Source organism: Rana temporaria, chromosome 6 (assembly GCF_905171775.1).
Source record: "Rana temporaria chromosome 6, aRanTem1.1, whole genome shotgun sequence".
Lineage (NCBI taxonomy): Eukaryota > Metazoa > Chordata > Amphibia > Anura > Ranidae > Rana > Rana temporaria.
This window is the reverse complement of record NC_053494.1, coordinates 25,103,921-25,130,214: the sequence shown is the minus strand read 5'-3', so window position 1 is coordinate 25,130,214 and position 26,294 is coordinate 25,103,921. Positions and strand designations below refer to the sequence as shown.

At 43.9% G+C, this 26,294-nt stretch overlaps 1 protein-coding gene across 2 annotated transcripts in view; it reads left to right on the top strand.

Moving 5' to 3' along the window:
• Window positions 1-6,909, top strand: part of ZNF598 (zinc finger protein 598, E3 ubiquitin ligase) — a 29,818-nt gene extending 22,909 nt beyond the window's left edge. For both annotated transcript variants that reach the window (XM_040356478.1, XM_040356477.1), the window contains 3 exons: window positions 2,038-2,173; window positions 2,765-2,909; window positions 6,144-6,909. In XM_040356478.1, coding sequence (XP_040212412.1) covers window positions 2,038-2,173; window positions 2,765-2,909; window positions 6,144-6,494 — 632 coding nt within the window. In that variant the 3' untranslated portion in view covers window positions 6,495-6,909. The remainder of the gene's footprint in view (window positions 1-2,037; window positions 2,174-2,764; window positions 2,910-6,143) is intronic.
• Window positions 6,910-26,294: the final 19,385 nt, after the last annotated feature.

Genomic DNA, 26,294 nt, shown 5'->3' with positions numbered 1-26,294 from the left:
CAGCCGCACTCCGATAAAAGCCTTTATTGTAATGAATAGTCAATGTTCATGTGACAACAGAAGCAGGGCTGACGTGTTTCACAACATCATTGTTGCTTAGTCATTGACTAAGCATCAATGATGTGAAATGCATCAGCTGTTTGTCCTGCCTCTGTCACATGAACGTTGACTTTTCATTGCAATAAAGCATGGGTGTTCAACCTGTGGCCCTCCAGCTGTTGCAGAACTACAAGTCCCATAAGGCATTGCAGTCACAAGCATGACTCCCAAAGGCAGAGGCATGATGGGACTTGTAGTTCTGCCACAGCTGGAGGGCCACAGGTTGAGCACCCATGCAATAAAGGCTTTTATCGAGTGCGGCTGACCAGAATCCATTTCTTCAATAGGCCAAAGATGAAACGCAGAGATGAAACAAATCTCCCTATATAAGTTTTTTACTTGTATATCTGCTCTTTCCTTTTCTACATTCTTTTGAAAGTGCAGCTTGTGTTACAAGTCTTTCTTCCTCATTTAGCAGTGGGTGTGGAATCTGGGCTTACACTGTGTGTGAGCTGATTGGAGGAAAGGCGCCCACCTCCTCCACATAGGCAGAGGAGCGAAGGAACTTGCAGAGCTGTATTATGAATAAGCAAGCTCTCTGCTTATCTACCTCAAGGCTCAAATATCCAGCTGCTTTTATCTCCTGTGTTGGAGAACTTGTCAGATGTGACTCTGCTGATAACAGAAGAACGGAGCAGCAGAAAGACCCGGCACTTAGAGCTTTGGCGAGTGATAAGCAAACCCTACAGATATGTGCTTAGGCCAAATTTAATAAATGGGGTTTACAACCACTTTAACTTGGATTGTTGGTTACTAAACGGATTCATATTATGTCATGATTGTGTGCAGTAAAATCGTAATTGTATTTTTTTTTTTACTGAAAATGTGTTTGATAAACAGTTGTGCAAATTAAAAGTTTAAGCTCCAGCATTTTATACTACAAGGCATGTAGTACTTCTCTCACTGGAGTGCCGGGCTGGAGAAGGGGTAGGTGCAGCTGAGAGCCCGAGCCAGCTGTCAGTCAGGCAGCTGGGTGGATCCCGACAATATGGTCTGGGTCCTTCTAGATCCTGGAGCAGCTCTGCCATGTTCGGTGACAGCTGGCAACAGCCCACTATAACCTGGGTCATAAGTTCAAGAGTAAGTGTGACTCACAAAAGAAGTGTGGCCACAAAAGCTTTGGCCATACTTCTTTTAAAGTGTAAGTTCGCCTTTACAGAAAATCTGTAAGATGAACTTACACTGGACCCCTCCCCATCCCCCCTGGTCCCGCTAACCTGCAGTCTGGCAATCCCCCGCAGCTCATATCACCACTGTACAGGTCTGGGGATTTGAAATACCCGCGGCTTTCTCTCCTCTTCGCCCGCGCTGACAGGATGGCCTACGCGGGTTCTGATAGAATGCTCCTAAACATACCGCATGACAAGTTGTTTTGGAAATTTAAGCTGCAGGGGATTTATAAGCCCCGGGCGGTGAGGCGGCGACCTAATGTGATCGCCGTGCTCCAGGTCGTGATGGGGGGGGGGGGGCTGGGAGTGAGGAGGGCGTCCTGTGTAAGTTCACCTTACAGATTTTTTTTTTCTGTAAAGTTGAACTTGCCCTTTAAAGTAGGACAATACTCACCACTGCTCCAGCAATGTGGCGGCCTTGAGCTCTCCGTTCGGGCAGCCGACTGGCTTCCAGGTATTGATTGGCAGGTGGGAATCGCGTTACTCCCACGCATGTACAGGAGTTCACTCGGATTTGGCATTACCAAATTTGTACAGTGAGCTGTGCATGCATGGTGCGGACAAGCAGGTCTCGTCTGCATCAAAAATCCTGCTGTCTGCCAATATTATTTATATAGGCTAGAATTCCACTTTAAATAGTTTATAGCAAAATGCAGATCTTTGTTTGCGAATAAAAAATACCCTGGGCTTCAAGTAGTTGTCAAAAGATGTACAAATAGACTGTGCTTATAATCCTCACCTTTTTTTTTTTTTTTTTTTTTTTCTGTAGGATTTTCTCCTGTAGTATCTGTGGCCCCTTTGGCACCACCTCCAGGACTCTCCTCTGCGGGTAAACCCCCTCCAGGTTTTGCCAGTGTCTCTTCTACACCCATTCCTGCCGAAGCGCCTATCAAACCAGTAAAAGAGTGAGTTGAACAGTGTCATGGCTCTCATGCTGAATATCCGTTTTCCAGAGCATTGCTAGAGCCATTTTATATGGCATGTATCCCTGTGGTCATGGAATGTTAGAGCCTCTTTAGAGGGAAACTCCTGGCAAGTGCAGTACTGTAATACATGTACTCCAAGCTCCTCATTGGGCAGGAAATCAGGATTATCGCTTTTCTATAGGGAGCTGACCCAGGAATCGGTGATGGTAAAGCAGGAAGTAGCAGTATCTTGGATAGCAGAGGTGTACATATCCCAGGAAAGGCTGGCCAAAATACACAATCTTTCGTAGGTTAAACCAGGGGTGCCCAACCAGTTGTGAACTTATCGTTTTGTCTGTACATGGATGCACATCTCTCAGTATTGTAGAATGGTTGGTTAGAAGGGGCATTGTACGTGCTTATACAGAAAAACACTAGACACGTCTAAGAGCCCTCATGTGGCTTTCCATCACAGCACTGCAAATATACTAATAATAATTATAATACTATAACAATTTTGCATGTTGATTATTATTTACAGAATTAATGTCTGTTTGTATTGCATATCATAATCATAAATTATTTTTTTAGGGTGTCGTTCTGCCCCGAAACGTACTTGGTACCTGAACACTTCCAGCAGAGGAACATTGACCTGATTAATTCCATCAAGGATGATCTTCAAAGCGACGATTCCAAATTCAATGAATTTAAATCCCAATCTGGCCAATTTCGACAGGTATGAGATCTGGTTCTGCTAGTTTATACATGTACAGTACTGCTACATGTTGCACAAAGCTGTAGACATTTTTGTCCCTTTCTTCTTCTTTTTTTATTTTATTTATTGTGATCAAACTTTTTTTATTTCAGTTTGCAATACAAAGCATACAGTAAACCAAAAATAAGCTAGTGTACCCAGTTACAAATACGTTGCACATTTCAGGAAAGGTCATCAGCTGCCGAAAACATGCATAGATAATTACAAGCATCAGGCGACCTTCCATTAACCACTTCCCGCCCAAGGACGTCATAATGTCTTTGACTTTTAAGTGGTTAAATCTGAATGATGCCTTCATCTGTGCAGATACAGATATCTTCTTTTTCTGCTGGCGATACCCTGTCATGTATCTTGGTCCAAACAAACTATGGAACGTCTGTGGAAAGATGGAGTTCTTCTTTTAATGCATTTAGGTAAATAAAAACCTGAGTGCAGGTCCCCCCCCCCCCCCTCCCAAGCCTCTCCTTATACGTGCCTGGGCCCCCATCTCAATCTAGAGATGTGTATGAAGGCAGCGGCTTTCCTGGTTCTTTCTCTTCTCATTGGCTCACACAGCAGCAGGCGCCAATAGAGAGAGTACAGGGTGGAGCCACAAAATGTCCATTCACAGGAGTGCGGCTTGGGAGCGAGCCTGCTCGAGTGCCCCCGTAGCAAGAGGCTTGCTATTGGGGGCGCTCAGGGGTGGAGGAGCCAGGATCGCCTGCGAGGGGGGGGGGGAACCCAAAAAGAGGAGGATCGGGGGTGCTCTGTGAAAAATCATTGCACAGAAGCAGGTAAGTATAACATGTTTTTTTGTTTATTTTTTCATCTTAACCTTTAGAATCCCTTTAAATGTAAATGGCAGAAGAGAAGCTGCAAAGCACGCTGTGATTAAAAATAGACAGCAGACAGGCATAACGCCACAACATTTATTTATTTTTTTTCAAATAAGCTTACTGGATTGTCAACGATGGGTAGTTTGGATATTGTTACAGTGCTGATGACCATAGATTTCTAAACTGAAAACCTGTAAAAGTTTTTTAAGCGTTGCCTATGGAAGACTTGGGGTATCATAATTTTTCATTATTTCACAGGTGTACATAGTTTTAGGGCTTGACATGTTTGAGATCTGTTTACTCCATGCACTTAACGCTTCTTTTATAGTTTACCGTATCATTGGATATAACATTTTGTAATTGTATTTTCAAATGTGTTTGATAAGTGCACAAATATTGGGCATCACAGTTGTCACTGTTTTATTCTCCAGTGTCTTTGCTTTCAGAAAATATATAATTGTTGGGGGGGGGGGGGGGGGGGGGTTTGAAGGATGAGTTTACCTTTTTGGAACAGGTTTGATTTACCTGTGACATCAAGCAGAGGATCTTCTCCCTGAGCCTGCTGTCACTGGTTTTGAAAATAATGCGAGGCTCTGCCCACACAGCTGCTGCATCATTCATTCACTGTTTCTGTGACTGCACGAACTACAGCAACTGTCAGCCATTGCGGCTGATGGCTTGTAGTTCTGAATGAACTGCGAGATCACTGATGAGTAGCCTTGTAATTTAATTCACAAGCCCTGCAGCTTTTAAACAGTCGGCTTATATGGACTGAAAGCTGCAGGGTTTGTCTCCAGGAGTCTGGCATTGCACCCGCGATCCACTGATCATGGGTGCAATGGTTTCTTGTTCCAGGCTGGCTCCTTACAAAAAAAAAAAATCCACATTTATTTTTTCCCAAAAGCTGAACTTGTCCTTTTAAAGTATTTTCCAGCAAGAAATGTTGATATGTGCAAAAATATTATCCACTTGCCAACCATTCACGCACCTGATAGGACACCCGTCTTAAAGTAGTAGTACCGGGATGATGCCTTTAGCTCAGTGGTTCTCAACCTTTCTAGTGCCGTGACCCCTTGATAAAATTTCCCAAGTTGTGGGGACCCCTAACAGTAAAATTATTTTCGTAGCATAGTTGTCAGCACCCAAGGCAAGACGAGTAATTCGCGCCCCTAACCCACGGACATTTAGCGCTCCCTGAGTCCCTTCCACTTGTACAGTATTAAAACCCCTTATGGTACATTTTAGGATGTTCCGCTCTTTCTCTTTGTTCTCCTTTCTTTTCCTACTATCTCTCTCTCTCTATTCTAATTTATTTTTTTTCCCCCATCCCTCTCTCTAGCTGTCTTTCTTGTTCTTTCTCCTATTCTTTCTCTCCCTTTTTCTTTGTTCCTCCACCTCCTTTTCCTCTCCCTTCGATATATTTTCTATTTTTATTTCTTCCCTTACTCCTTGGTGGGGGAGTGGGGGGAATGAGATGAATGGCAGTGCTGGCGGGGAGTTGGGATCAGTGGCAATGCTTGGGGGAGTTCTGATCAGCCAACTTAGATGCTCTTGATCGAGGTCATCTGCTGGTCTGAGAACTGTAGTGGGGACTTTTAATGGCAACTCTAATCACAGGTAGTGTTACTCACTGTGTCTCTGGTTTCATTGTGTCTCCGACTTTGTGGTGTCTCGCAGCAGTGACACCTATGCCGAAATCAGGAGATAGGGTCTCCTCCAGCCCCTCCCACTTTACATTTCTGACCAGTCAGCTGACCTCTAGTCTCTGCCACCCAGCCATGCCGTGAACTGAATGGGCAGCCGCAAAAAGGTTGGGAGAGCTGTGCAGATTTCAGGAACAGCTCAGGATTCAGTGACCCCTGGCAAATCATCATTTGACCCCCAAGGGGTCCCGACCCCAGGTTGACAACCACTGCTTTAGCTGCAGACCTTATCCCGATCCCATTATTTACAGCCTTTCTTCTGGCTTTCTTTTTTTGGAATAGCAGTCACAGCGGCTAACTAGTCCCTTGATTGCTATTACAAGTAGCAGGAGGAGACTCCCCGCCACCTGTTTGCCGGCTGGCCGAACAAAGCCGGGATCAGCTGTCATCGGGTCTCTGCTATAGTAACCCAGAAAGCGATGGCATGACTTCACTTCCAGTTTACACGGATGTCCGTGGCTCCATTTAAAAAAAAAAAAAATGTAAAGCATTAAACACGAATCGTGTTTTTAACCCAGATCTCTCCATAAAGAGTACCTGTCACATGCCTATTGCTGTCACAAGGATGTTTACATTCCTTGTGACAGCAATAAAAGTATTTTTTTTTTTTTTTTTTTTTTTAAAGCAACATTGTAAAAAAGTAAAGTATCTGACGATTCTGATTCTTGTTTTTCTAGGGGTTGATTTCAGCCTCTGAATATTATAAAAACTGCAGGAAACTTCTTGGTGACAACTTCAGTTTAATCTTTAATGAGCTGCTGGTGCTGCTTCCTGATAACGCCAAGCAGCAGGAACTGCTCACCGCTCACCAAGAGCTCCGAGTGCAAGAAAAGCAAACTTCCAACAAGATAAAGAAGAACAAGAAGTCCGCCTGGTCAACAGACTCCAGGGTGCCTGACCTGGACTATTCTGTGTGCCCCTCCTGCAGACAAGTGCTGGCCCCCCGGGACGTTGCCCATCACAAAACATTGCACCTAGAGGATAAAGACTTCCCATCACTCCAAGCCATTAGCAGGATCATCAGTTAAGCATGGCAGGTTGTTCCCCCAATATTGGCATTTGCACTTAAAAGGAAAAAGAGAATAAAATGCAACAACAATGCCAGACATAGTAAAGAGAACGAGCATGTGAAGGCTGCGATTAGCTGCCTGGTTACCATGAAGTTAATTACAATGCTCTGAATGGCCAATGAAAAGGTTTCTGAGGAAGGAACAGAGATCAGAAGAAGAGGCTGGAGTGGTGCTGCTTCTCATGTCCCAGGACCCTCCGGGGCATCCTCAGGGGCCATGTGGGTCCCAATAGTGCGCCATTTTCTCTTGCTGTGTTATCTCTCTCCCAAAAATTCTGTGGAGACCGCACAAGTATTGCTGTAATATGTATGACCATAAATTATTTTGTGCAATTAAAAACAAAAAGCCAAATGAATTTTTGTTGCAAATATCATGAGCCGCCTTTTCTGCTGATTCCTCACAAAGCTTTGCAGATTTCAGATATGGTAATGGCATAATTATTTTTATTTTTTTAGTGTGTGCAAACCCAAACAATTACTTTTTCCTATATGCCCCTGTTTGGTCTGAAAAATATACAGTTAAAAGTATTCTGTTGATCCTGCCAGAAATTCAGTGAAAAAATGTATCGGTTGGCATTATTACTAGCTATCTCAGAACAGAATAGGACATTTCTCCAATGGGGTAAAAGGCAAGAAAAACAGGGTGACAACAGTCAGGGCCGTCTTAATAGAATCATGGGCCCCTGGGCAAAGTAATGCTCTGGGGCCCCCTACAATGATGACAGTGAAGGTAAACAGACATCAAGTAGGTAGGAGGCAGACTGCCTCCCCTGTTTATCTATCACTCTCATTGCCATCATGGGGCAGCATGGGCTCAAGGATCAGTTGCTTTGGGGAAAATGCAGGGGCCCCCCCCATGCAGCTGTGGCCCCTGGGCAGTGCCCAGGTGTGCCCTCTCATTAAGACAGCCCTGACAACAGTCTCTTCCAGTTGCGTTTTCTGTGTTGTCACCCTATCACACACACTACCAATGGAGACTTGCTGTGGCAACAAGCCTGACACGGGTTCAATTACAAAAACACTCAGGGGTTATTTACTAAAGGCAAATCCACTTTGCACTACAAGTGCAAAGTGCACTTGAAATTGTACTGAAAGTGCACTTGGAAGAGCAGTCACTGTAGATCCGAGGGGGACCTGCAAGAAAAAAAAATAAACAGGATTTTAGCTTGCACATGATTGGATAATAAAATCAGCAGAGCTTCTCCCATCATTTCAGATCTACCCCTCAGATTTACAGTGACTGCACTTCCAAGTGCACTTATAGTGCAAAGTGGACTTGCCTTTTGTTAATAACCCCCTCTGTGTCACTAAACCCACATCATAAATAAACGTAATCCATAAATGCTGTATTACATGTTGTTCATACTCGGTCACTATGAGATTTAGTTTCTGTATTCTGGTTGATCCTGCTGTTTTCTATCTCCCCCTTGTGTTAATGTCCCCAATTCAGCTAGGGATTTTTCAGCTGTGGTGGCAACTCGGCACATGCTCAGTTTTCAGTGCGTTTCTATGCTGAGCATTTCCTCCCTATCGCATCTGAGCAGCCCATGTGGGTGTATACATGGTGGTAAATGACAACCCACTCCTTCCCTCATGCCCACAAACCAGCTAAACAAAATGGGGGCAAGATATTACAGGTAGATTAATGGAGGCTTTCCCTCCTCCTGGCTGGAGGGGTGTGACAGCCTGTGATTGACAGAAATATGCCCACACCATGTTATTGCCAAAAAACAATAAAGGTTTGATTTAAAATGTATATGGTATTTTCAAATATTTATTGATGTTAATTATTGTTACTCTGTATTCCTAAGGCAGTTTTTTTTTTTTTTTTTTTAACATGTGACCAGAGGGCTTGAAGCTGCTCCTGCTTATGTTCCCCTGCAGTCAGGCTGGGAAAGATCTGGGTCATGTGACAGTGGTATATTGATTAGGAAAAGGGTGTTTTTAATTTTAAAAAAAATGATTACGGTGCCATATCATACCATACACAAAGAGAATGGATAATGTAGATTAAACAGTGGTGTGTTTAGTATCACTTTAACCACTAGCCGACCGCGCACCGTCATTATACGGCGGCAGGTCGGCTCTCCTGGGCGAGAGCCCGTAGCTATATGTCCTCTCTTTGAGCCGCCACTAGGGGGCGCGTGCGTGCCCCCGCTCGCCCCCGACTCCCGTGCGTGTGCCCGGCGGGCGCGATCGCCGCCGGGCACACGCGATCGCTCGTTACAGAGCGGGGAACGGGAGCTGTGTGTGTAAACACACAGCTCTCGTTCCTGTCAGCGGGGGAAATGCTGATTTTCTGTTCATACAATGTATGAACAGAGGATCAGTGTTTCCCCTAGTGAGGCCACCCCCCCCCCACAGTAAGAACACACCCAGGCATACTTAACCCCTTCCCCGCCCCCTAGTGTTAACCCCTTCACTGCCAGTGGCATTTTTATAGTAATCCAATGCATTTTTATAGCACTGATCGCTATAAAAATGCCAATGGTCCCAAAAATGTGTCAAAAGTGTCCGCTATAATGTCACAGTACCGAAAAAAAATCGCTGATCGCCGCCATTACTAGTAAAAAAATATATTAATTAAAATATCATAAAAATACCCCCTATTTTGTAAACGCTATAACTTTTGCGCAAACCAATCAATAAACGCTTATTGCGATTTTTTTTTTACGAAAAATATGTAGACGAATACGTATCGGCCTAAACTGAGGAAAAAAAATGTTTTTTTATATATTTTTGGGGGATATTTATTACAGCAAAAAGTAAAAAATATTTTTTTTTTTTAAATTGTCGCTCTATTTTTGTTTATAGCGCAAAAAATAAAAACCGCAGAGGTGATCAAATACCACCAAAAGAAAGCTCTATTTGTGGGAAAAAAAGGACGCCAATTTTGTTTGGGAGCCACGTCGCACGACCGCGCAATTGTCAGTTAAAGCGGCGCAGTCCCGAATCGCAAAAAGTCCTCTGGTCTTTGGGCAGCAATATGGTCCGGGGGTTAAGTAGTTAAGCATTGCTGGCTTTAAGACACATGGTATCAAACAAATGACAACCACATATCAACATGCATATTTTTATTTTTACACAATATGAATTTTTTTAAACATATTCAAAAGAGGGGAAAAGAAGATTGAGTCATTGATAGGTGTACTCAAAAAATATATAGCCCTCTACACGCTTATTGCAGTTGTTAAGTCAAGATATCCAACCACCCAGTTTAAAAATGTATTGTGTATAATTCTATAAACCAGTGGTCTCCAAACTGTGGCTTTTTGCTTGCCATTATCTGGCCTTGGGGGAACTATTCCTCCCACTGACCACAACAATGAGGCATAATTCCTGCCACTAATACCAACAATAGGGCACTATTCCTCCCACTGACACCGACGGCAGGACACTATTCTTCCCACGACACCAATGATGGGGCATTATTCCTTCCCCTGATACCATTGTTTATCCCCATTGATGCCAGGATATTTTCTACTCTCACTGACCACAGTGCCTTCAAAGTCTTAAGGACAGTAAACTGGCCCTTTGTTTAGAAAGTTTGGGAGACCCGGCTATAAACTAATTTTATCAAACCGGAAGGAGAAGAGGGTTGCTGATGATAAGCTCTACGCATTTTACAGCCAAAGCCACTTCACCCCCTCTGGGGGGGTCTTTGGCTGATGGTTACATAAGGATAACCAAGTACATCTTTGGTAAGAAAAAATTATGTGGTAATGTGTATTTACATTGTTATACTTTGTTATTGTATAAATGTTTTTGTTTTATAGATTGAACTATAGATTCTGATATGTATTGCCCCCCGATGAAGCAGCCTTGGCTGCGAAACACATACATCTCATTGGTGACCATCTCTTCTTTCCTCTGTGTGAGCCCTGGTTCACACTGGGTACGATTTGGAACGATTTGAGATGCGATTTGACATGTCAAATCGCATTTCAAATCGGCGGCAATTGTCGGCAATGGCACTGTCCTAATCAGTGCGACGCCGCATCTGCGATTTCAAAAAGTAGTTCCTGTACTACTTTTTGCGATTTCGGGCCGTGATTCACATTAAATTGCGGCCGAAATCGCGGTAAAATCGCGCATTTTACCGTGATTTTGAATTCGCAGCAGTGTGAACCTAGGCTGAAAAATGTATTTGTTTTATAGCATTATACATGGTCCATTTTGGGACTGGGCAGTTGATTATCTTGACTTATCTGCAATAAGCGTGTAGAGAGCTGGATGTTTGTTTAGGGTTCACTTATAATAATGACTCAGAATCCTTCCCCCCTCCCCCTCCTCTTTTTTTAAGTGTTTTCTTTTTTTTTTCTTTTCTTTTTTTTTTTTTTTCTATCATGTAAAAATAAAAATATGTATGTTGATATGTGGTTGTCATTTGTTTGATATCTGGTGCCTTAAAAGCCCAAATGCTTAAAGTGTAACTCCACTTTTGTTGAGGAAGAAAAGACATCCCCTCTCTGGGTGATCTATGTACATTGCAAGGATTGTAACAAACTTCTGTGTCTGTATGGGAGAGGTTTTGTAATGATCAGTCAGCTGCTGCACCTGCAGGGCTCTAATTGGGAAAATTGTAGGATCTGCATCTCCTTTTAGACATGGTTTCCTTGCGAAATATCTCACCAAAAATGCAATTTTTGTCGCAGATAATGCACAAAATCTTACTTGCATCTTTGTGCAGACTTCTGGAAAAATTGGTGAGCCAATCACACAAGCAGGAAATTACATTCCTGGGAGAGGCGTTCTGTACACATCTGTGTACATAACACCTCCAGGTAGCCATATTGCATTTTACAGCGAATTACAGAGCTGTAGATTGAAAAGGGAAAAGTTATTTAAAAGAAAATTGAATTACAATATGAATTGTCACAATTATATATAGCGTATTTTTTTTAATTTTCATTTGCTAATTTTTTTCCCACTAAAGTGGAGTTACCCCTTTTATGTGTTTTTGTGATTGTAACTAATTAGGGTGTGGCGCCTTCTTGATGAAAGCAAGAATTGGCCTTGCTGTCAAAAATTGCAATCGTATGCACCTGTCATACAGGTGTGGAAAAATGCCCATGAAACCTACACCAAAAACATTCTTCCAGATGAAATCAACACCCACAACTCTAGGCAATCCTGCAGAATCCACATCCCAAAAACACTTAATACGTGACATCTGCATCAGGGGCTTCATAGCTGCTGGTAATCCAGGACTGATTGCTTATAAGTCAGACTGTCCACAGAATTTGTGGAGCAAAGAGCAAACTGATAAAACAAATGTTGAATTGTTTGGGAAGAAAATTCAGCACTATGTATAGTTCAAATAGGACGCAGCTTACCAACATCAAAATATCATCCCGACAGTGATTTATGGAGGGGGGGGGGGGGACATCGTGATTTGGGCTTGCTTTGCTGACTCGGAGCCTGGACCATTTGCCATCATCGAGGGAAAAATTTATTCCAAAGTTTAGCAAGATATACTACAGGATAATGTCAGGTGGGCTGTCTGAAGTATAGTAGAAGTTGTGCGATGCAGCAGGACAATGACCCTAAGCATCAAAGTAAATCCACCAAAGACTGGCGTCAGAAAAAGAAAATGTGCCTTTTTAGAGTGGCCCAGTCAGAGCCCAGACTTTAACCCCATAGAGATTCTGTGGAATGACCTCAAGAGAGCTGGTCACACTGTTCACAAAGATGTCTAAGCTGAATAGGGGCAGAGGGTTCAAGCAAGAAGTGAGGTTGGGTTTTGCCTGAGCAGATACCTTAAAGGGGTTGTAAAGGTACTATGGTTTTTTTCTCTTCCGTTCATAGACGGACACAGCATCCTTTGACAGTAGGGTTATATCCGCTTCCCTTTAGGAAATCCTGGTAGGAAGAAGCATAACCCTAATGTCCAAGAAGGCTGTGTCCATCTATGAACTCGGAGAAATGGATTTTACGGTGAGTACAAAAATTCTATTTTCTCTTTCGTTCATAGACGGACACAGCCTTCTTTGACATTAGGGTTATGCTTCTTCCTTCCTGGATCTCCTAAAGGGAAGCGGATATAACCCTACTGTCAAAGGATGCTGTGTCCGTCTATGAACTCGGAGAAATGGATTTTACGGTGAGTACAAAAATCCTATTTTTTCCCTAAATATCTTCCTTTACCTTAGTGCAGTCCACCTTCACTTACCTCATCCTTCCATTTTTCTTTTAAATTTCCTTATTTCTTCTGAGAAATCCTCACTTCCTGTTCTTCTGTCTGTAACTCCACACAGTAATGTGAGGCTTTCTCCCTGGTATGGAGTGTCGTGCTCGCCCCCTCCCTTGGACTACAGGAGAGTCAGGATGCCCACTAACACACAGCTCCCTATTCTATCTGCAACGTAGAGAGCGTCCTGACTCTCCTTTAGTCCAAGGAAGGGGGCGAGCACGACACTCCACACCAGGGAGAAAGCCTTGCATTACTGTGTGGAGTTACAGACAGAAGAACGGGAAGTGAGGATTTCTCAGAAGAAATAAGGACATTTAAAAGCAAAATGGAAGGATGAGGTAAGTGAAGGAGGACTGCAGGTAAAAGGGTAAAGGAAGCTATTTAGGGAAAGAAAAGGGACCCGTATATCCAAATGTATTTGTATGCAATTTTTACCTGTAGTGCACAATTTCATGTAAGTGCAAAATTTTCCTACACGTTTTTGCCTGCATTTCCGGTGTGTTTTTGATGCTTTCTAGTGCATTTTTCCCCCTCTTTGTTTCTTCACCTTAAATGGGGACGTGTGTGTTCCGGTGCGTTTTTGATGCGTTCCGGTGTGTTTTTTACAGCATTGTAGAAAGAAAATGCAGCATGTTCTACTTTTTTTCCCTGGTGCTGGAACGCAGTGAGACTGACCTCGCTGATGTGAACTATGCTATTTTGTAACCATATAACCTACTATCCATGCGTTTCTGATGCAGAAAAAAACCTGCATTGGACTGCATGTTTTGTGAACTGGAGTGTATCTAATCCATCTTAAAAAAAAATACTGTATCTGAGAACTAACACTAGAGGAGGGAGGAGGGGAGAAAGACATCACCAGGAGAGGAAGGAGGAAAGTGAAAGCATGAGAGATCCTGCACTTAAAGTGACCCCGCTTTTTAAGGGGAAGGCCTTTTATAACTTGAGATGATCTCGGCATGAGTCGAGAAGAAACACAAAAAAGACTGTGTTGAAGTTTTCACAATATAGTTTTATTAATTTTCACTTGTATTAAAAAAAAAAAAAATTGTTAAGTTAGTATTGCACATATATATAATACATTGATATATACATACAGTATATGAAGTATATATATGGTACTTTGAGTATAAGTTTTGTAGCACATAGGTTGGCATTGTGTTTGTCTATTGACTTAGATAAGGATCAGATCACATTTTATGGCAAATTACAGCAGAAAACCAGTTAATACCAAGGGGTTCACAAACCTTTGCTTGCCACTGTACTTACGATGTTGCACAGAGTGGTCCCTTACCTCCTCTTCTAAAGTCCCGTGCTCTTTCTTCTTGCAGGTGTCCCTATAGCAAGCCATGTGCTATGAGAGCACCCGTGCAAGCACTTTCCCCAGCCTTGCTGTGTGCATCCATTGACACACACAACAAAGCTTGAATACACCCCCTACTCCCTCCTCAAAGGATTTGTCTGACAGCAGCAGGAACCTATGGCTCCTGCTGCTCTCAGAGTCTGCTGTGAGATCAGGAAGAGGGAGCAGTGGCGCTGCAGCACCCGGGGACAGCAGTGGATCATGAGAGGATTCAGGTGTTCTGGAGAGCCTCCAGTTTCATGGAGATGATCATCAGAGGAGTCAAAGTTGCTGATCAACAACCTGGAACTTCGGGTGATTCAGCTGGCTCTCCTACAGTGGCCTGTCTGCCTTTTTAGGTCTCCCTGTTGGGGTGCAGTCAGACAATGCCATGTTCGTCGCATACATCAACCAGCGAGGAGGGACAAGATGTTGTGCTTCTGGGAAGACCTAAAGACCAAGCAGAACTGATCTTGTCTTGGGGAGAACTTCACATTCCGATTCTCTCTACTGTTAACACTCCTGGAGTGGAAAATTGTCAGGCTCATGCAGGGGTGTTTGTTTATCCTGCTGTATCATGGCTGCATGGCTATTAAAGCCAAAGTTTTGAGATACAGGGGTGTATCTCCCCCAGGTTCACTGGAGCACTGGACTGTGGAGGTAGCTGCCGGTTCAGGGATCTGGGTGAATCCCGACTATGGTTGTGATGATGTCCGAGCCTGGACCGACTCTGTGCCGTCAGCAGAGAGCGGACTTCAGCCCGCTCTCTGCTGAAAACGGGTCACAGGAGTGCAAAATGAACTGGACTCCTGTGATCCACAGGAGAAGTACAGCCAAACAAGCTTTAAAGCAAGGAAGCCAACCTTCAGGAAGGTTTACCACCATTTGTGAAGAGCCTTTTTCACCTGGTGTGGTACCATCAAGGAACAGATTTCGACCTTGGCCATTCTATTTCAGAGAACCATCACATCTCATTTTCTTGGCAAAAGCCTTTCTGCAGTGTTACATAGATTCTGTGGGACTTCTCTTTTTAAAACTCTCTGATAGATTCCCACCAGGATAAGGTGCCTTTGAGGCCTCAGTCCTCTTTCTTACCTAAGGTGGTTTCTTCATTTCACTTGAACCAGGACATTGGGCTAACTTTACTGTTTTGTTATTTTTTTATTTCATGAAACTATTTTTTCCCCAAAAAAAAAAGGCGTTTGAAAAATGATTGCACAAATACCAAGCAAGATAAAACATTGCACTGACCGTAGTTTTATTCCCTAGGGTGTCTGCTAAAAAAAACATATAATATTTGGGGGTTCTGCGTAATTTTCTAGCAAAAGAATGATGATTTGTACATGTAGGAGCGAAGTGCCAGAATAGGCCCGGTATTGAGGTGGGTATAAAAGCCCGGTATTGAAGTGGTTAAGTACCCCTGCCCAGAATGCACAGCAGTGGGGACCATGCCACTGAGCTGCCTCTGGGCAAGAAGCACCCAATACACCCAGGCTATTGCAGTTCCAACCTTGACCCCTGGTGACAGCGACACCCACAGTCAGTTGGAAGATGCCCAACGCAGCCGAGCTGGAACAGAGACCCATAATTTGGCATAAAATTCTGAGCTAAACTACAGCTCAGATAACTAAATTTACAAAATAGCGCCTACTCAACAGGAGCAGGGAGCTACATTTATCTGAAGTTTATATCTTTTTTTTTGACAGTCTGAGTTCCTTTTTGTTCTGTGAGGGTCTTTGCAAGGTTCCTTCTCTTGGAGTACATCCCAGGACTCAGAGATGCCTTCCATCTTGTCTGTTCCTACAAAACTGAGGCTTAGCTGAGCTTGGAAGGATTATGCCTGGGAGGGGATTCCTGCCTATTTTTGGCCAGTGTCCTTACATTTGAAAGCGGCAGCATAAACCATATGCTCATGAATATGAAGTCCTATATGTCCATTGATTAGGGTTGTCACATCATCCCTTTAATCCAGGGCGCACATTAATTACTCAAGTTCTGGAACTGATTAAGGTGGTAATTAAACTCACTTGGAGCCTTATCTGAATTAAATCAGCCTCAGAACCTGTGTAATTATTATGTGTCCTGGATTAAAGGGATGGTGTGGCAACCCTACCTGTGACCAGAGCTTTTTTTCTCAGAAAATAGGTGCAGGAACTCAACCACGACCCCGTTCAGATTTCAAAAACAGTAGAAGGGTCTTAAAGGGGCATTAAATACCAGGACTGCATTACATGGCAGGGGGTTACACACAGAGTGCAGAGCTGTGACATGAGCAGGCAACAAAGGGTCTGAGCCAGAGGTGGTGGAACTCAGTTCCCCCAAGTTCCCCCTGAAAAAAAAGCCCTGCCTGTGACGTACTTCAAGAAAAGGTTTTTACAGGTAAACCAAAAACCTTAATTTTCAGACATTTTATATACAAGGGGGTAAATTTGAATATTCACCAGTGTTTGCCATTAGGGGGTTTTCTAAATGGTGCAAGCTGTATTCATACAGCATTTCAGGATTTGCAAGGCTTTTGCACTATTAAAATAATGTCAAGTCCTAGAAACTGAAATTGGTTTTGTATGCAGTAATCATAACTGGTCACAAGGTGGAGCTGCTGATTGCTCAGTCGGGCCTAGCAGGACTCTATTACTACTTGCAGTTGAGTATCAGCATCAGTTTGCATGAAAGCACTTAAAGTGGTAGTAAAGGCTTTTTATAAATATATACCTACAGATAAACATAATAATAAGACTTACCTCTAGGTACAGTGAATATCTCCAAAACGTGCATCGTTTAGGAGATATTTACTTTAGCAGCGCCAGTGATATCACACTGCGCACTTAATGGACAGCCTGCCCTCCATTGAGAGAGCACGGGAGTGACGTCATCATGGCTCGCCCAGTCAAACGGTGGCTGCCCGCGAACAGGGCCACCATCAGGAATTATGGGGCCCCTTACACAGCTTCAGGCATTGGCCCCCTGGATCAGAGAACCGGGGGGGGGGGGGGCGGTGCTGCGCCTGAAATTGAGAAGCGGGGGGGGGGCTGCCGCGAATTGAGGAGTGGGGGGGTGCCCTTTACAGAAAAAAGAAGAAATAAAGAAAAATATATATTAAAAAAGGGGGGTAGCCATCCGGGGCCTTGGGGACCTCTGGGCCCTATATATATATATATATATATACAAATTATTATTATTTTTTATAAAAAGAAATTACAAAAAAAGGGGGGTTGCCATCCGGGACCTCTGGGCCCTTTAATAAAAAATAAATAAAAACAAATATAAGAAAAAATAAAATAAACATTTATAAAAAAAATGGCCCTGGGCCCTTTAAAAAAAAAATATATATATATATATATATATATATATATATATATATATATATATATATATATATAAATAAATATAAACAAAAAAAATTAAATAAACATTTATAAAAAAATAAAAAAAGGGGGTTTGCCACATGGGGCCCTGGGGACCTCTGAGCCCTTTAATAAAAGAAAATTAGGCATGACTAGGCATGATGGGAATTGTAGTTCCTGAACAACTGGAGGTCCGTAGTTTGAAGACCCCTGATATAAAGCATGTTCTTAGTCTTCTGCTAGGCGTCATTCTACTGGAAAGAAAGACAACATCTTGTGGCACAATAGAGGTACTGCAGGGGGTGACTCCAAAATTGACATGAGTATTGCAGCCTACGCCTCATTGTGGTTTAAAGTGTTACTAAACCAACAACAGTAAAATCGGTCTGTATATGCAGTAAAGCAAGCTCGTTATACTCACTGTGGAACCTAAGGAGTTAATCCTCTGTGATCGATGTTTCCTAAATTGCCCTGTATTTCCACATCCGTGATCAGGTCTGTATTGTTGGTAACCAGTAGATCTAGTAACACTTTATTTCTAGTTGGTGCTTCTACCATCTGATCCATGAAATTGTCCTGCAAGACATTTAGGAACTAGCGAGCCTTAAAGCGGGGGTTCACTGTAGCGTGAGCTACAGTATGCCTTTATTTTTATTTTTTGCGCCGTACTCACAGTTTAATCCGTTTCAGACTCCCTCGGGGAATAGACGTTCCTATCAAGAGGGGAACATGATTGACGGCCAGCTTTGGCGCGTCACGCTTCCCGGAAATAGCCGAAATAGGACTTGGCTCTTCACGGCGCCTGCACAGTCAGCTCCTAGTCTGTGCGCAGGCGCCGTATAGCGCCGTGAAGAGCCAAGACCTACTCTGGCTATTTTCGGGAAGCGTGACGCGCCATAGCCGGCCGTCAATCAAGTTCCCTCTGCATAGAAACGCCCATTCCCCGCGGGGAGTCTGAAACTTAACTACGGGATTAAACTGTGAGTACGGCGCAAAAAAATAAAATAAAGGCATACTGTAGCTCGCGCTAGTATGCTGCATGGCATGGTAGAAACTTGTTTTTTAGGGTGAACCACCGCTTTAAGGCCCGTACACACGGTCGGACTTTCGGCCAACAAACTTCAAAATCAACAAGTTTTCACATTTGTCCGATCGTGTATACGCTCCATCGGACCAACTTTTTCGTGTTTCATCGGGCAAAAAGTTTGGTCTGCAAACGGACAAACTTTACGACAACAAAAGTCCGATGGTGCCTAGTCCGACCGTGTGTACAGCAAGCCATCGGACTTTTGTCCGAAGTACAAACACGCATGCCCAGAACCAATGTTAAAATCAACCAACAATAGCAGAAGTTAACCAAAGGGTGGCGATAAAGAGCAGGAAAACCATGTGATGTTGGGAAAGTTTTAGAAAAGTTTTCAGAAAAGTCCGAGCGTGTGTATGCTATGGGTGTGACCGGACAAATCACTTCGGACAAAAATCCAAGGGAAAGTTTGTCGGATGTCCGACCGTGTGTACGAGGCTTAAGACGAATGCATGGTTATATATCAGGATAATTAAAATCCCCCATTATGATAACACTTCCCATTCTTGCTGCTAATCCAAATTGTGATAGGAGGTCCGTCTCCCCCTCCTCCCTCAGGTTAGGGGGTCTATAGCATACTCCCAGTATTATCTTCCCCTTAGCTTCATCCCTTTGGAGCTTTACCCTATATCATTTATAAAGATAAATATATAGATATTAAAAAGCAATAAAAGCAGGGGAATTAACCCCCCCCCTGAATAATTTTTTTTGTTCCCTCACTTCTCACGATCTCTTTTTTTTCTTTTTTTCTTTTTTTATGGTTTGTTTGTTTTTGTTTTGGCTATTTCTCACAATATAGGGGAACTGTTTTACCTTTTTACTCCCCTTCTTAAAAAAAAAAAAGAAAACATTTTTTTTTTTTTTTCTCTCTTTTTCTCTTTTTTCTCTCTTTCTCTTCACACTTAATTAGATACACAACAAGAGAAATTCGCTCCCCCTAGAATATTTTTTTTTTTTTGTCTGTTTCTTATCTCTACCCATTTCCCACCCCCCCCCCCCCCCTCGCCTCGCCTTTTTTCTCCTCTCCACCATGGGTATTATGGCCCTGTCCCCAGATGCCCCCCATAGAAAATATAAAGGGAAAATTAGACCTGGGGGTATAATGGAAGGGAGAAACTCCAGGAGTAGTAGTGGTAGAAGATGTCTCCTCTTCTCTTTCTTTTTATTTTTTCTCTCCTTTTATTTTTTTTATTTTTTTTCCTTCCTAGTATAAGGGGTATTTATTGAGACCATATATGTTGTCAGTCTGTATGTTGCTTTTATGTTATATTTATTGTATTGTCTTGGAAAAAAATTAATAAAAGAATTTTGTAAAAAAAAAGCAATAAAAGCATTTCTATATAAAAAAAAAAGGAAAAGATGAGATATATAGAAATAGTTTCTTTCCATTTATTTTTATTTTTTTAATCCGTAATGTACAGAAAACAAATTACATCTTCGACACAACACTACTGAAAACGCACAATCACAGATTGTTCTTTCAGGAGATACAATATATACAGATAAATTGTAAACATGTCACTTTTGTCCAGACACGCAGGCACACACACACACAGATCACACTGTATAATCAACAAGATTGCAAACCGCCTCATCCGCACGGGGCAGAGGCCCGAGGACAGTAGGGTTACAGTTTGGCAAGAAGTCCCGGGGAGACAGTTTACGAGCCAGTGATTTGCTGAGAATGTACATAAAAAAGGATTCACTAAGACATTGGAGCTCTTCAGAAAATCCTCATGTATGGTAGGAGATTTTCTTCAATATATATTGTTCATGGTCTCTGTACTATGAGCTGCAGGTGGTAAGAGCAGACAAACAGGAACAATTCCTATGCTATCATTTCATTATGGGAACATAACAGTGTACAGCAGTATTGTCACTGGTTGCAGTTGAGTGTTAGCACAATGGTTGTCCCTTGTTCTGCAGGGATTTAACGTGTATATACAAACCTAATAGTCGAATATATTGTGGCTTACTGGTCCCTACATGTTATAGTTGTACTAGTTTATTTTTTAGGATAAGAACATTTTCAGTAAGTACCGTATTTATCGGTGTATAACGCGCACTTTTTTCCCCTTAAAATCAGGGGGAAATCGTGGGTGCGCGTTATACGCCGATCCCTGATGTCTCTGAGCGCCGCCGACAATGACCGACAATGCGCACTCGGCTAGGCTCGGCCACGCTCGGCTCCGCCCGCAGGACCGCAAGAGAAGCCGACATAGACCGAGCTGAGTCGAGTGTACTGCGCACTCGGCTAGGCCACGCTCGGCTCCGCCCGCAGGACCGCGAGAGAAGCCGACATAGACCGAGCTGAGTCGAGTGTACTGCGCACTTGGCTAGGCCACGCTCGGCTCCACCCGCAGGACCGCGAGAGAAGCCGACATAGACCGAGCCGAGTGTACTGCGCACTCGGCTAGGCTCGGCTCCGCCCGCAGGACCGCGAGAGAAGCCGACATAGACCGAGCTGAGTCGAGTGTACTGCGCACTCGGCTAGGCCACGCTCGGCTCCGCCCGCAGGACCGCGAGAGAAGCCGACATAGACCGAGCTGAGTCGAGTGTACTGCGCACTCGGCTAGGCTCGGCTCCGCCTGCAGGACCGCGAGAGAAGCCGACATAGACCGAGCCGAGTGTACTGCACACTCGGCTAGGCTCGGCCACGCTCGGCTCCGCCCACAGGACACAGGAAATCCGGCAAGACAGCAGATGGACACCTCCAAAGCCACAGATGGACACCCACAAGGCTGGATGGGCCGCAGACGGACACCGGACAAGGCTGCCGATGGACGCCAGGCAAGACAGCAGACGGACACCGAAAAATGTAAGTTTTTTTTTTTCCTTAAACTTCCCTTCTATGTTTGGGGTGCGCGTTATACGCCGGCGCACGGTATACGCAGATAAATACGGTACATAAAGTACCTGTTGATTTATTTCAGAAATGCAATGTTAATGTCACTGTCCTATGAGGCTGCAGGACCCCTCTGTCTAGACAGTGCTGATTGGCCCTGTGCTGATCCCATGCACCCTCCCAAGAAAAAAAAACTCTCTAGCAATACACACCAAATTGAGCATATGCCGAGTGATTTCAAGGCTCTGTACTATCAGCAGATGGATTGGGGACTGTGGAAAAAGGGGAGGATCAGAGAAGACAGGATCAAACAGCTTGATTCTGAGCATGCGCGGGTTTTGAACAGATGCTTTTCTGTACTAACCATCGGTTTGGTCCGATGGGGCAGCGGTCCATCGGTTCGGTTTTGAAGCATGTTTAGAAATTTTGGGCCGAAGGAAACCAGACCGATAGCCTATACACACGGTCAGTTTGGTCCGATGAAAATGAACTTCGGTTCATTCTAATCGGACCAAACCGACCGTGTGTACGGGGCCTTAAGGTTTGACCTCATATTATATGTTTTTTGGTAAATCTGAAGACAAAAATCTGCAGAAAATCTAATGGCGTGTATGGGGCCTTAAAACAATTTTCAGAGCTTGGGAAACCCTTGCTAAAACCAATTCATTGGGGGGTCAATTGAAATAGATGTTCCTTCTATTGATGTTCAGTGGAAAGAACGCAACCCTACAGCAGTGGTCAGAATGACACTTTTATGAAAAGCCGACATAATTGCTGTCATGCTGCTGGCTTTGCCAGGTGGCATTGGTCCTCCTGGTCCTGGAGCTTATGGATTCACCATCATATGGAACGCAAATCAGCCACAGCTCAAGGAATCCCTGGACACCTCGGTAAGTAGGGTGACCACATTTCCAAACTACCATTCAGGGACACCCTCCCTTCCCAAAAATCAGCTTGTGCTGTAACGAATCACAGCACAGTGATTGGACACAAGAGGCGGGATTTATGATTTTTCCAATCACAAGCAGGGGGCGGGATTGTGCTCCTCCAGGCATTCACGGCCAGGACAAGTACAGTCAGTGAGTAAAGTGGTGGTCTTTTTTGGGGGGCATTAGATTGGCCCCGGGGGGTGGCTGTGTCAGTTTCATTCTGTATTGTCCTGGAATGAATGTGCCCGGGACAGACCTGCAAAATGCGGGACTGTCCCATGCAATCCGGGGAAAAAAATGGTCACCCTACTCTGGAGGAACCTTAGGGTTCTATGGATCCTTGGTTAAAAACGGCTGATCTATAGTAAATTAGCTTGGCCAGGTTGGATATTTTCATCCATCTAAAAGTATTACAGATAACAGCGAAATCACAAGGCGCGGCAGAGCTGAATCCTCCTTAGCCCGCGTACACACGATCGGTCCATCCGATGAGAATGGTCTGATGGACCGTTTTCATCGGTCCAAACCGACCGTGTGTGGGCCCCATCGGTTAGTTATCCTTCGGTCAAAAAAATAGGAACTTGCTTTAAAATTGAACCGATGGACGCCTAACCGATAGGTCAAAACCGATCGTTCGTATGCAAAAGCATCGGTTAAAAACCCGCGCATGCTCAGAATCAAGTCGACGCATGCTTGGAAGCATTGAACTTCGTTTTTTTCGTGTTTTACGTCACCGCGTTCTGACACGATCAGTTATTTAACCTATGGTGTGTAGGCACATCAGACCATCAGTCAGCTTCATCGGTTAACCGTTGACAACGGTCCTTCGGATGGACTGATCGTGTGTACGCGGCCTTAGAAAGACAGGAGAGAAAGTGTATTTATTTATTTTTTTGTAGTGAAGACCTGATACATTGTCCTGCACACTCCTCAAACAAGTCCTTGGGAAGAATACATGAAACAATGATCAAATATACAATCAGAGGCTGCAATCTAAGCATATCTGTCTTTTTCATACCTTTGATCCCTTCCTTATCACACCACTCTGTGTATAGTTTATCCAAAGGCCAAAATAGAAAAAAATGTAAAACCTTTTCTATGTAGACATTTCAATAACAATATTCCTGGCAGTCATTGCTCCTCCTATGGGCACATAGGGCTTTCGGTGCACTATTCCACATTGCATAGAACTGCATGTCTTTTTTCCCCCCTCCTATTTGTGTAGCTGCAGATAAAGAAGAGACTAGGGATCATTTATGCATAATCATTTCCCCAAGATGGGTGTGCTGCCTTGAATTTCATAACCATTATTCCGACATCACTATAGAAACAGTGGTGTAAAAAATATGTTGCATATTTTACTGAGTATTTGCTGAGATCTTAAGAGTGACCTGCTGTGTCCTAAACGGACTTCGCCTTAGTAGACCCAACAAGTCAATCAGCAACCAAACATTTCTATGGAATGCTACATAGTCATTATCTTACAATACTGGCCTTCCAAGCTACCCAAAATCGACTGTGGGGTGATTTTATGGCAATTATGTCTAAAAATAGTCTGACTGGCCTTCGTAATAGTTCTGTGTATGTGAACCCTCACAGAATATTTAAAGTGGTTTTCCATTTTATTTTGAAAGTTAATGCCTGCTCCAGTGGTTCTCTCCTTATACTTCCCTCACGAAATGTGATATCCCCATCTTTGTAAGTGAAGCCCAGTTAGGGTTGCCACCTCATCCCTTTAAAACCGAACACATATTAATTACACAGGTTCTGTGGCTAATTAAGGTGGTAATTAGACTCATTTGGTGCCTTACCTGCATTAAATTAGCCTCAGAACCTGTGTAATTCATATGTGTTCGGTTTTAAAGGCAACCCTAAGCCCAGTAGATCTGTGGTCTCCAAACTGCACTGCATCCCAGGGCCATTTTCTTGCCTTTCCATCCACTGACTCCCAACTATGAGCCTCAGTTTACACTGGAACTGGCTGAAGATCGCACAGGAACGCTGTTCTCTGGTTCAGGGACGAATCTTTGCCTGAATTCGGCCCTGAAACTGAGCCAAAGACACAGCGTTTCTGTGCAGTAAACTCCACAGCCGCCTCGGAGATATTTGAACCAGCTCCTTAGAGAGCCAGTCACATTCTCCTGCTATGCGAATTGAATGTGGAGAAACCTGCTTCCAATTTGCATAGGTGTGAACCCAGCCTGAGGCTAATTCCTGCAACTGACACTAACTGTGGAGCACTATTCCTCCCACTGACACCAATGATTGGGCATAATTCCTCCCACTGATCCCCGCTAGAATCTGCTCCACTTGTACCCATTGTTTAAGTGGGCAATGGCAACACCAATCCAGGACCCGTGTCAAAGGCCAGGCTGTGTGGTAGAGGTTGGCAGGGCCCTGCCAAGTCTCCTGTGTTAGGCCCCGTACACACGACCGAACATGTCTGCTGAAACTGGTCCGCAGACCAGTTTCAGCGGACATGTTCGGTCGTCTGTACGTCCGACCGGACAATTGTCCGGCGGATCGGACAGGTTTCCAGCGGACAAATGTTTCTTAGCATGCTAAGAAACATGTCCGCTGGAAGCCTGTCCGTCGGACATGTTTGGTCGTCTGTACAGACTCACCGGACATGTCCGCTCGGCCAAAAGCCCTCGCAAGTGATTCGACGCATGCGTGGAAGAATTGACCTTCCAGGGTCGCGCACGTCGCCGCGTCATCGGCGCGGTGACGGCGCGGCCACTTCACCGCGTATCCTGTCCGCAGGGATTTTGGTTTGATGGTGTGTACAACCATCAGACCAAAATCCGGCAGCGGACATGTCCGATGAAAACGGTCCGGCGGACCGTTTTCATCGGACAGTCCGTCCGTGTGTACGAGGCCTGATATCAGTCCCATCCATTTCACTAGTATGTCCCCAGTCTCTGGCAAACTTCTGTAGAACTACATATTTTAAATATTGTGTGCAGCCCTCTGGGAACGTCAGGGGATATAATTATATTCATTAGGTTGACCACAGGCCTCCAGTAACAGTGGTCATTTATGGGCAGTTATTAAAGTAGGTAGGGAGCGGTACAGTGCGTGGTAATGCAATGTAACATAGGCAGGAAGGTCAGTACAATTGTATTGGTCTTCAGCATTTCACTTGTTGAGGGAGTTTTATGGTTGGAGAAGTTTAAAGCAGTGGTCTCCATTAAAAGTGGTAAATCCCTTTAATAGCGAGATATATCAAAACAATATATAAATGGTAATCTAACATCTACTTTGTAGCTAAAAGATAGAGATATCAATTTATTTTGATCACACTTTTTTCATATTTGATCAATATCACCTGCTAACTGTTATTGTACAAGGTGACCCCTTTGTGCTTTGGTTCTTATCAGGGGCGGACTGACAACTCATGGGGCCCCCGGGCAATAGAAGATTATGGGGCCCCCGGGCTTACAGATGGCCACCACGCCAGGAGGCAATGCAGAGGTGGGGCAGCTAAAATCTGAGGAATTTCACAAGCATGTCGTTTTCAGACATATCAGGGACAGATGTAAAAAAAAACACAGATTTTTACAGCCTTGCAACCCTGATGGGGCCCCCTAGTGGCATGGGGCCCTCGGGCAGTGCCCGAGTGCCACAATGGTCAGTCCGCCCCTGGTTCTTATGCTACTTTAGCAAGGGGCGAAGCAGCTCAACTGTTCTGTTGATTTACAGTAAAACATGTATCTAGAAAAAGAGGTACTCTGCACCAAACACACATGAACTGACAGGTACATAAACTCAATGTGAACAGAACTTTATAATATACAGGCTGATTTGAATGAAGAATTCCTGCACTGTGAAAACATTCAGTGTTCCCTCTAAGAAGCACAATCACATATTGCTATCTAAACAGGTTTGCTACATTTATCTATAAAGCTGCCTAGCAATAGAAAGCAGGACTACTTATAGCTTTTTTTAAGGATCGGTCCACTCAAAAAAATCGCATTTCAGTTTCAGTAAAGATTGGCAGGTTGAGTCACATAAATGATTTA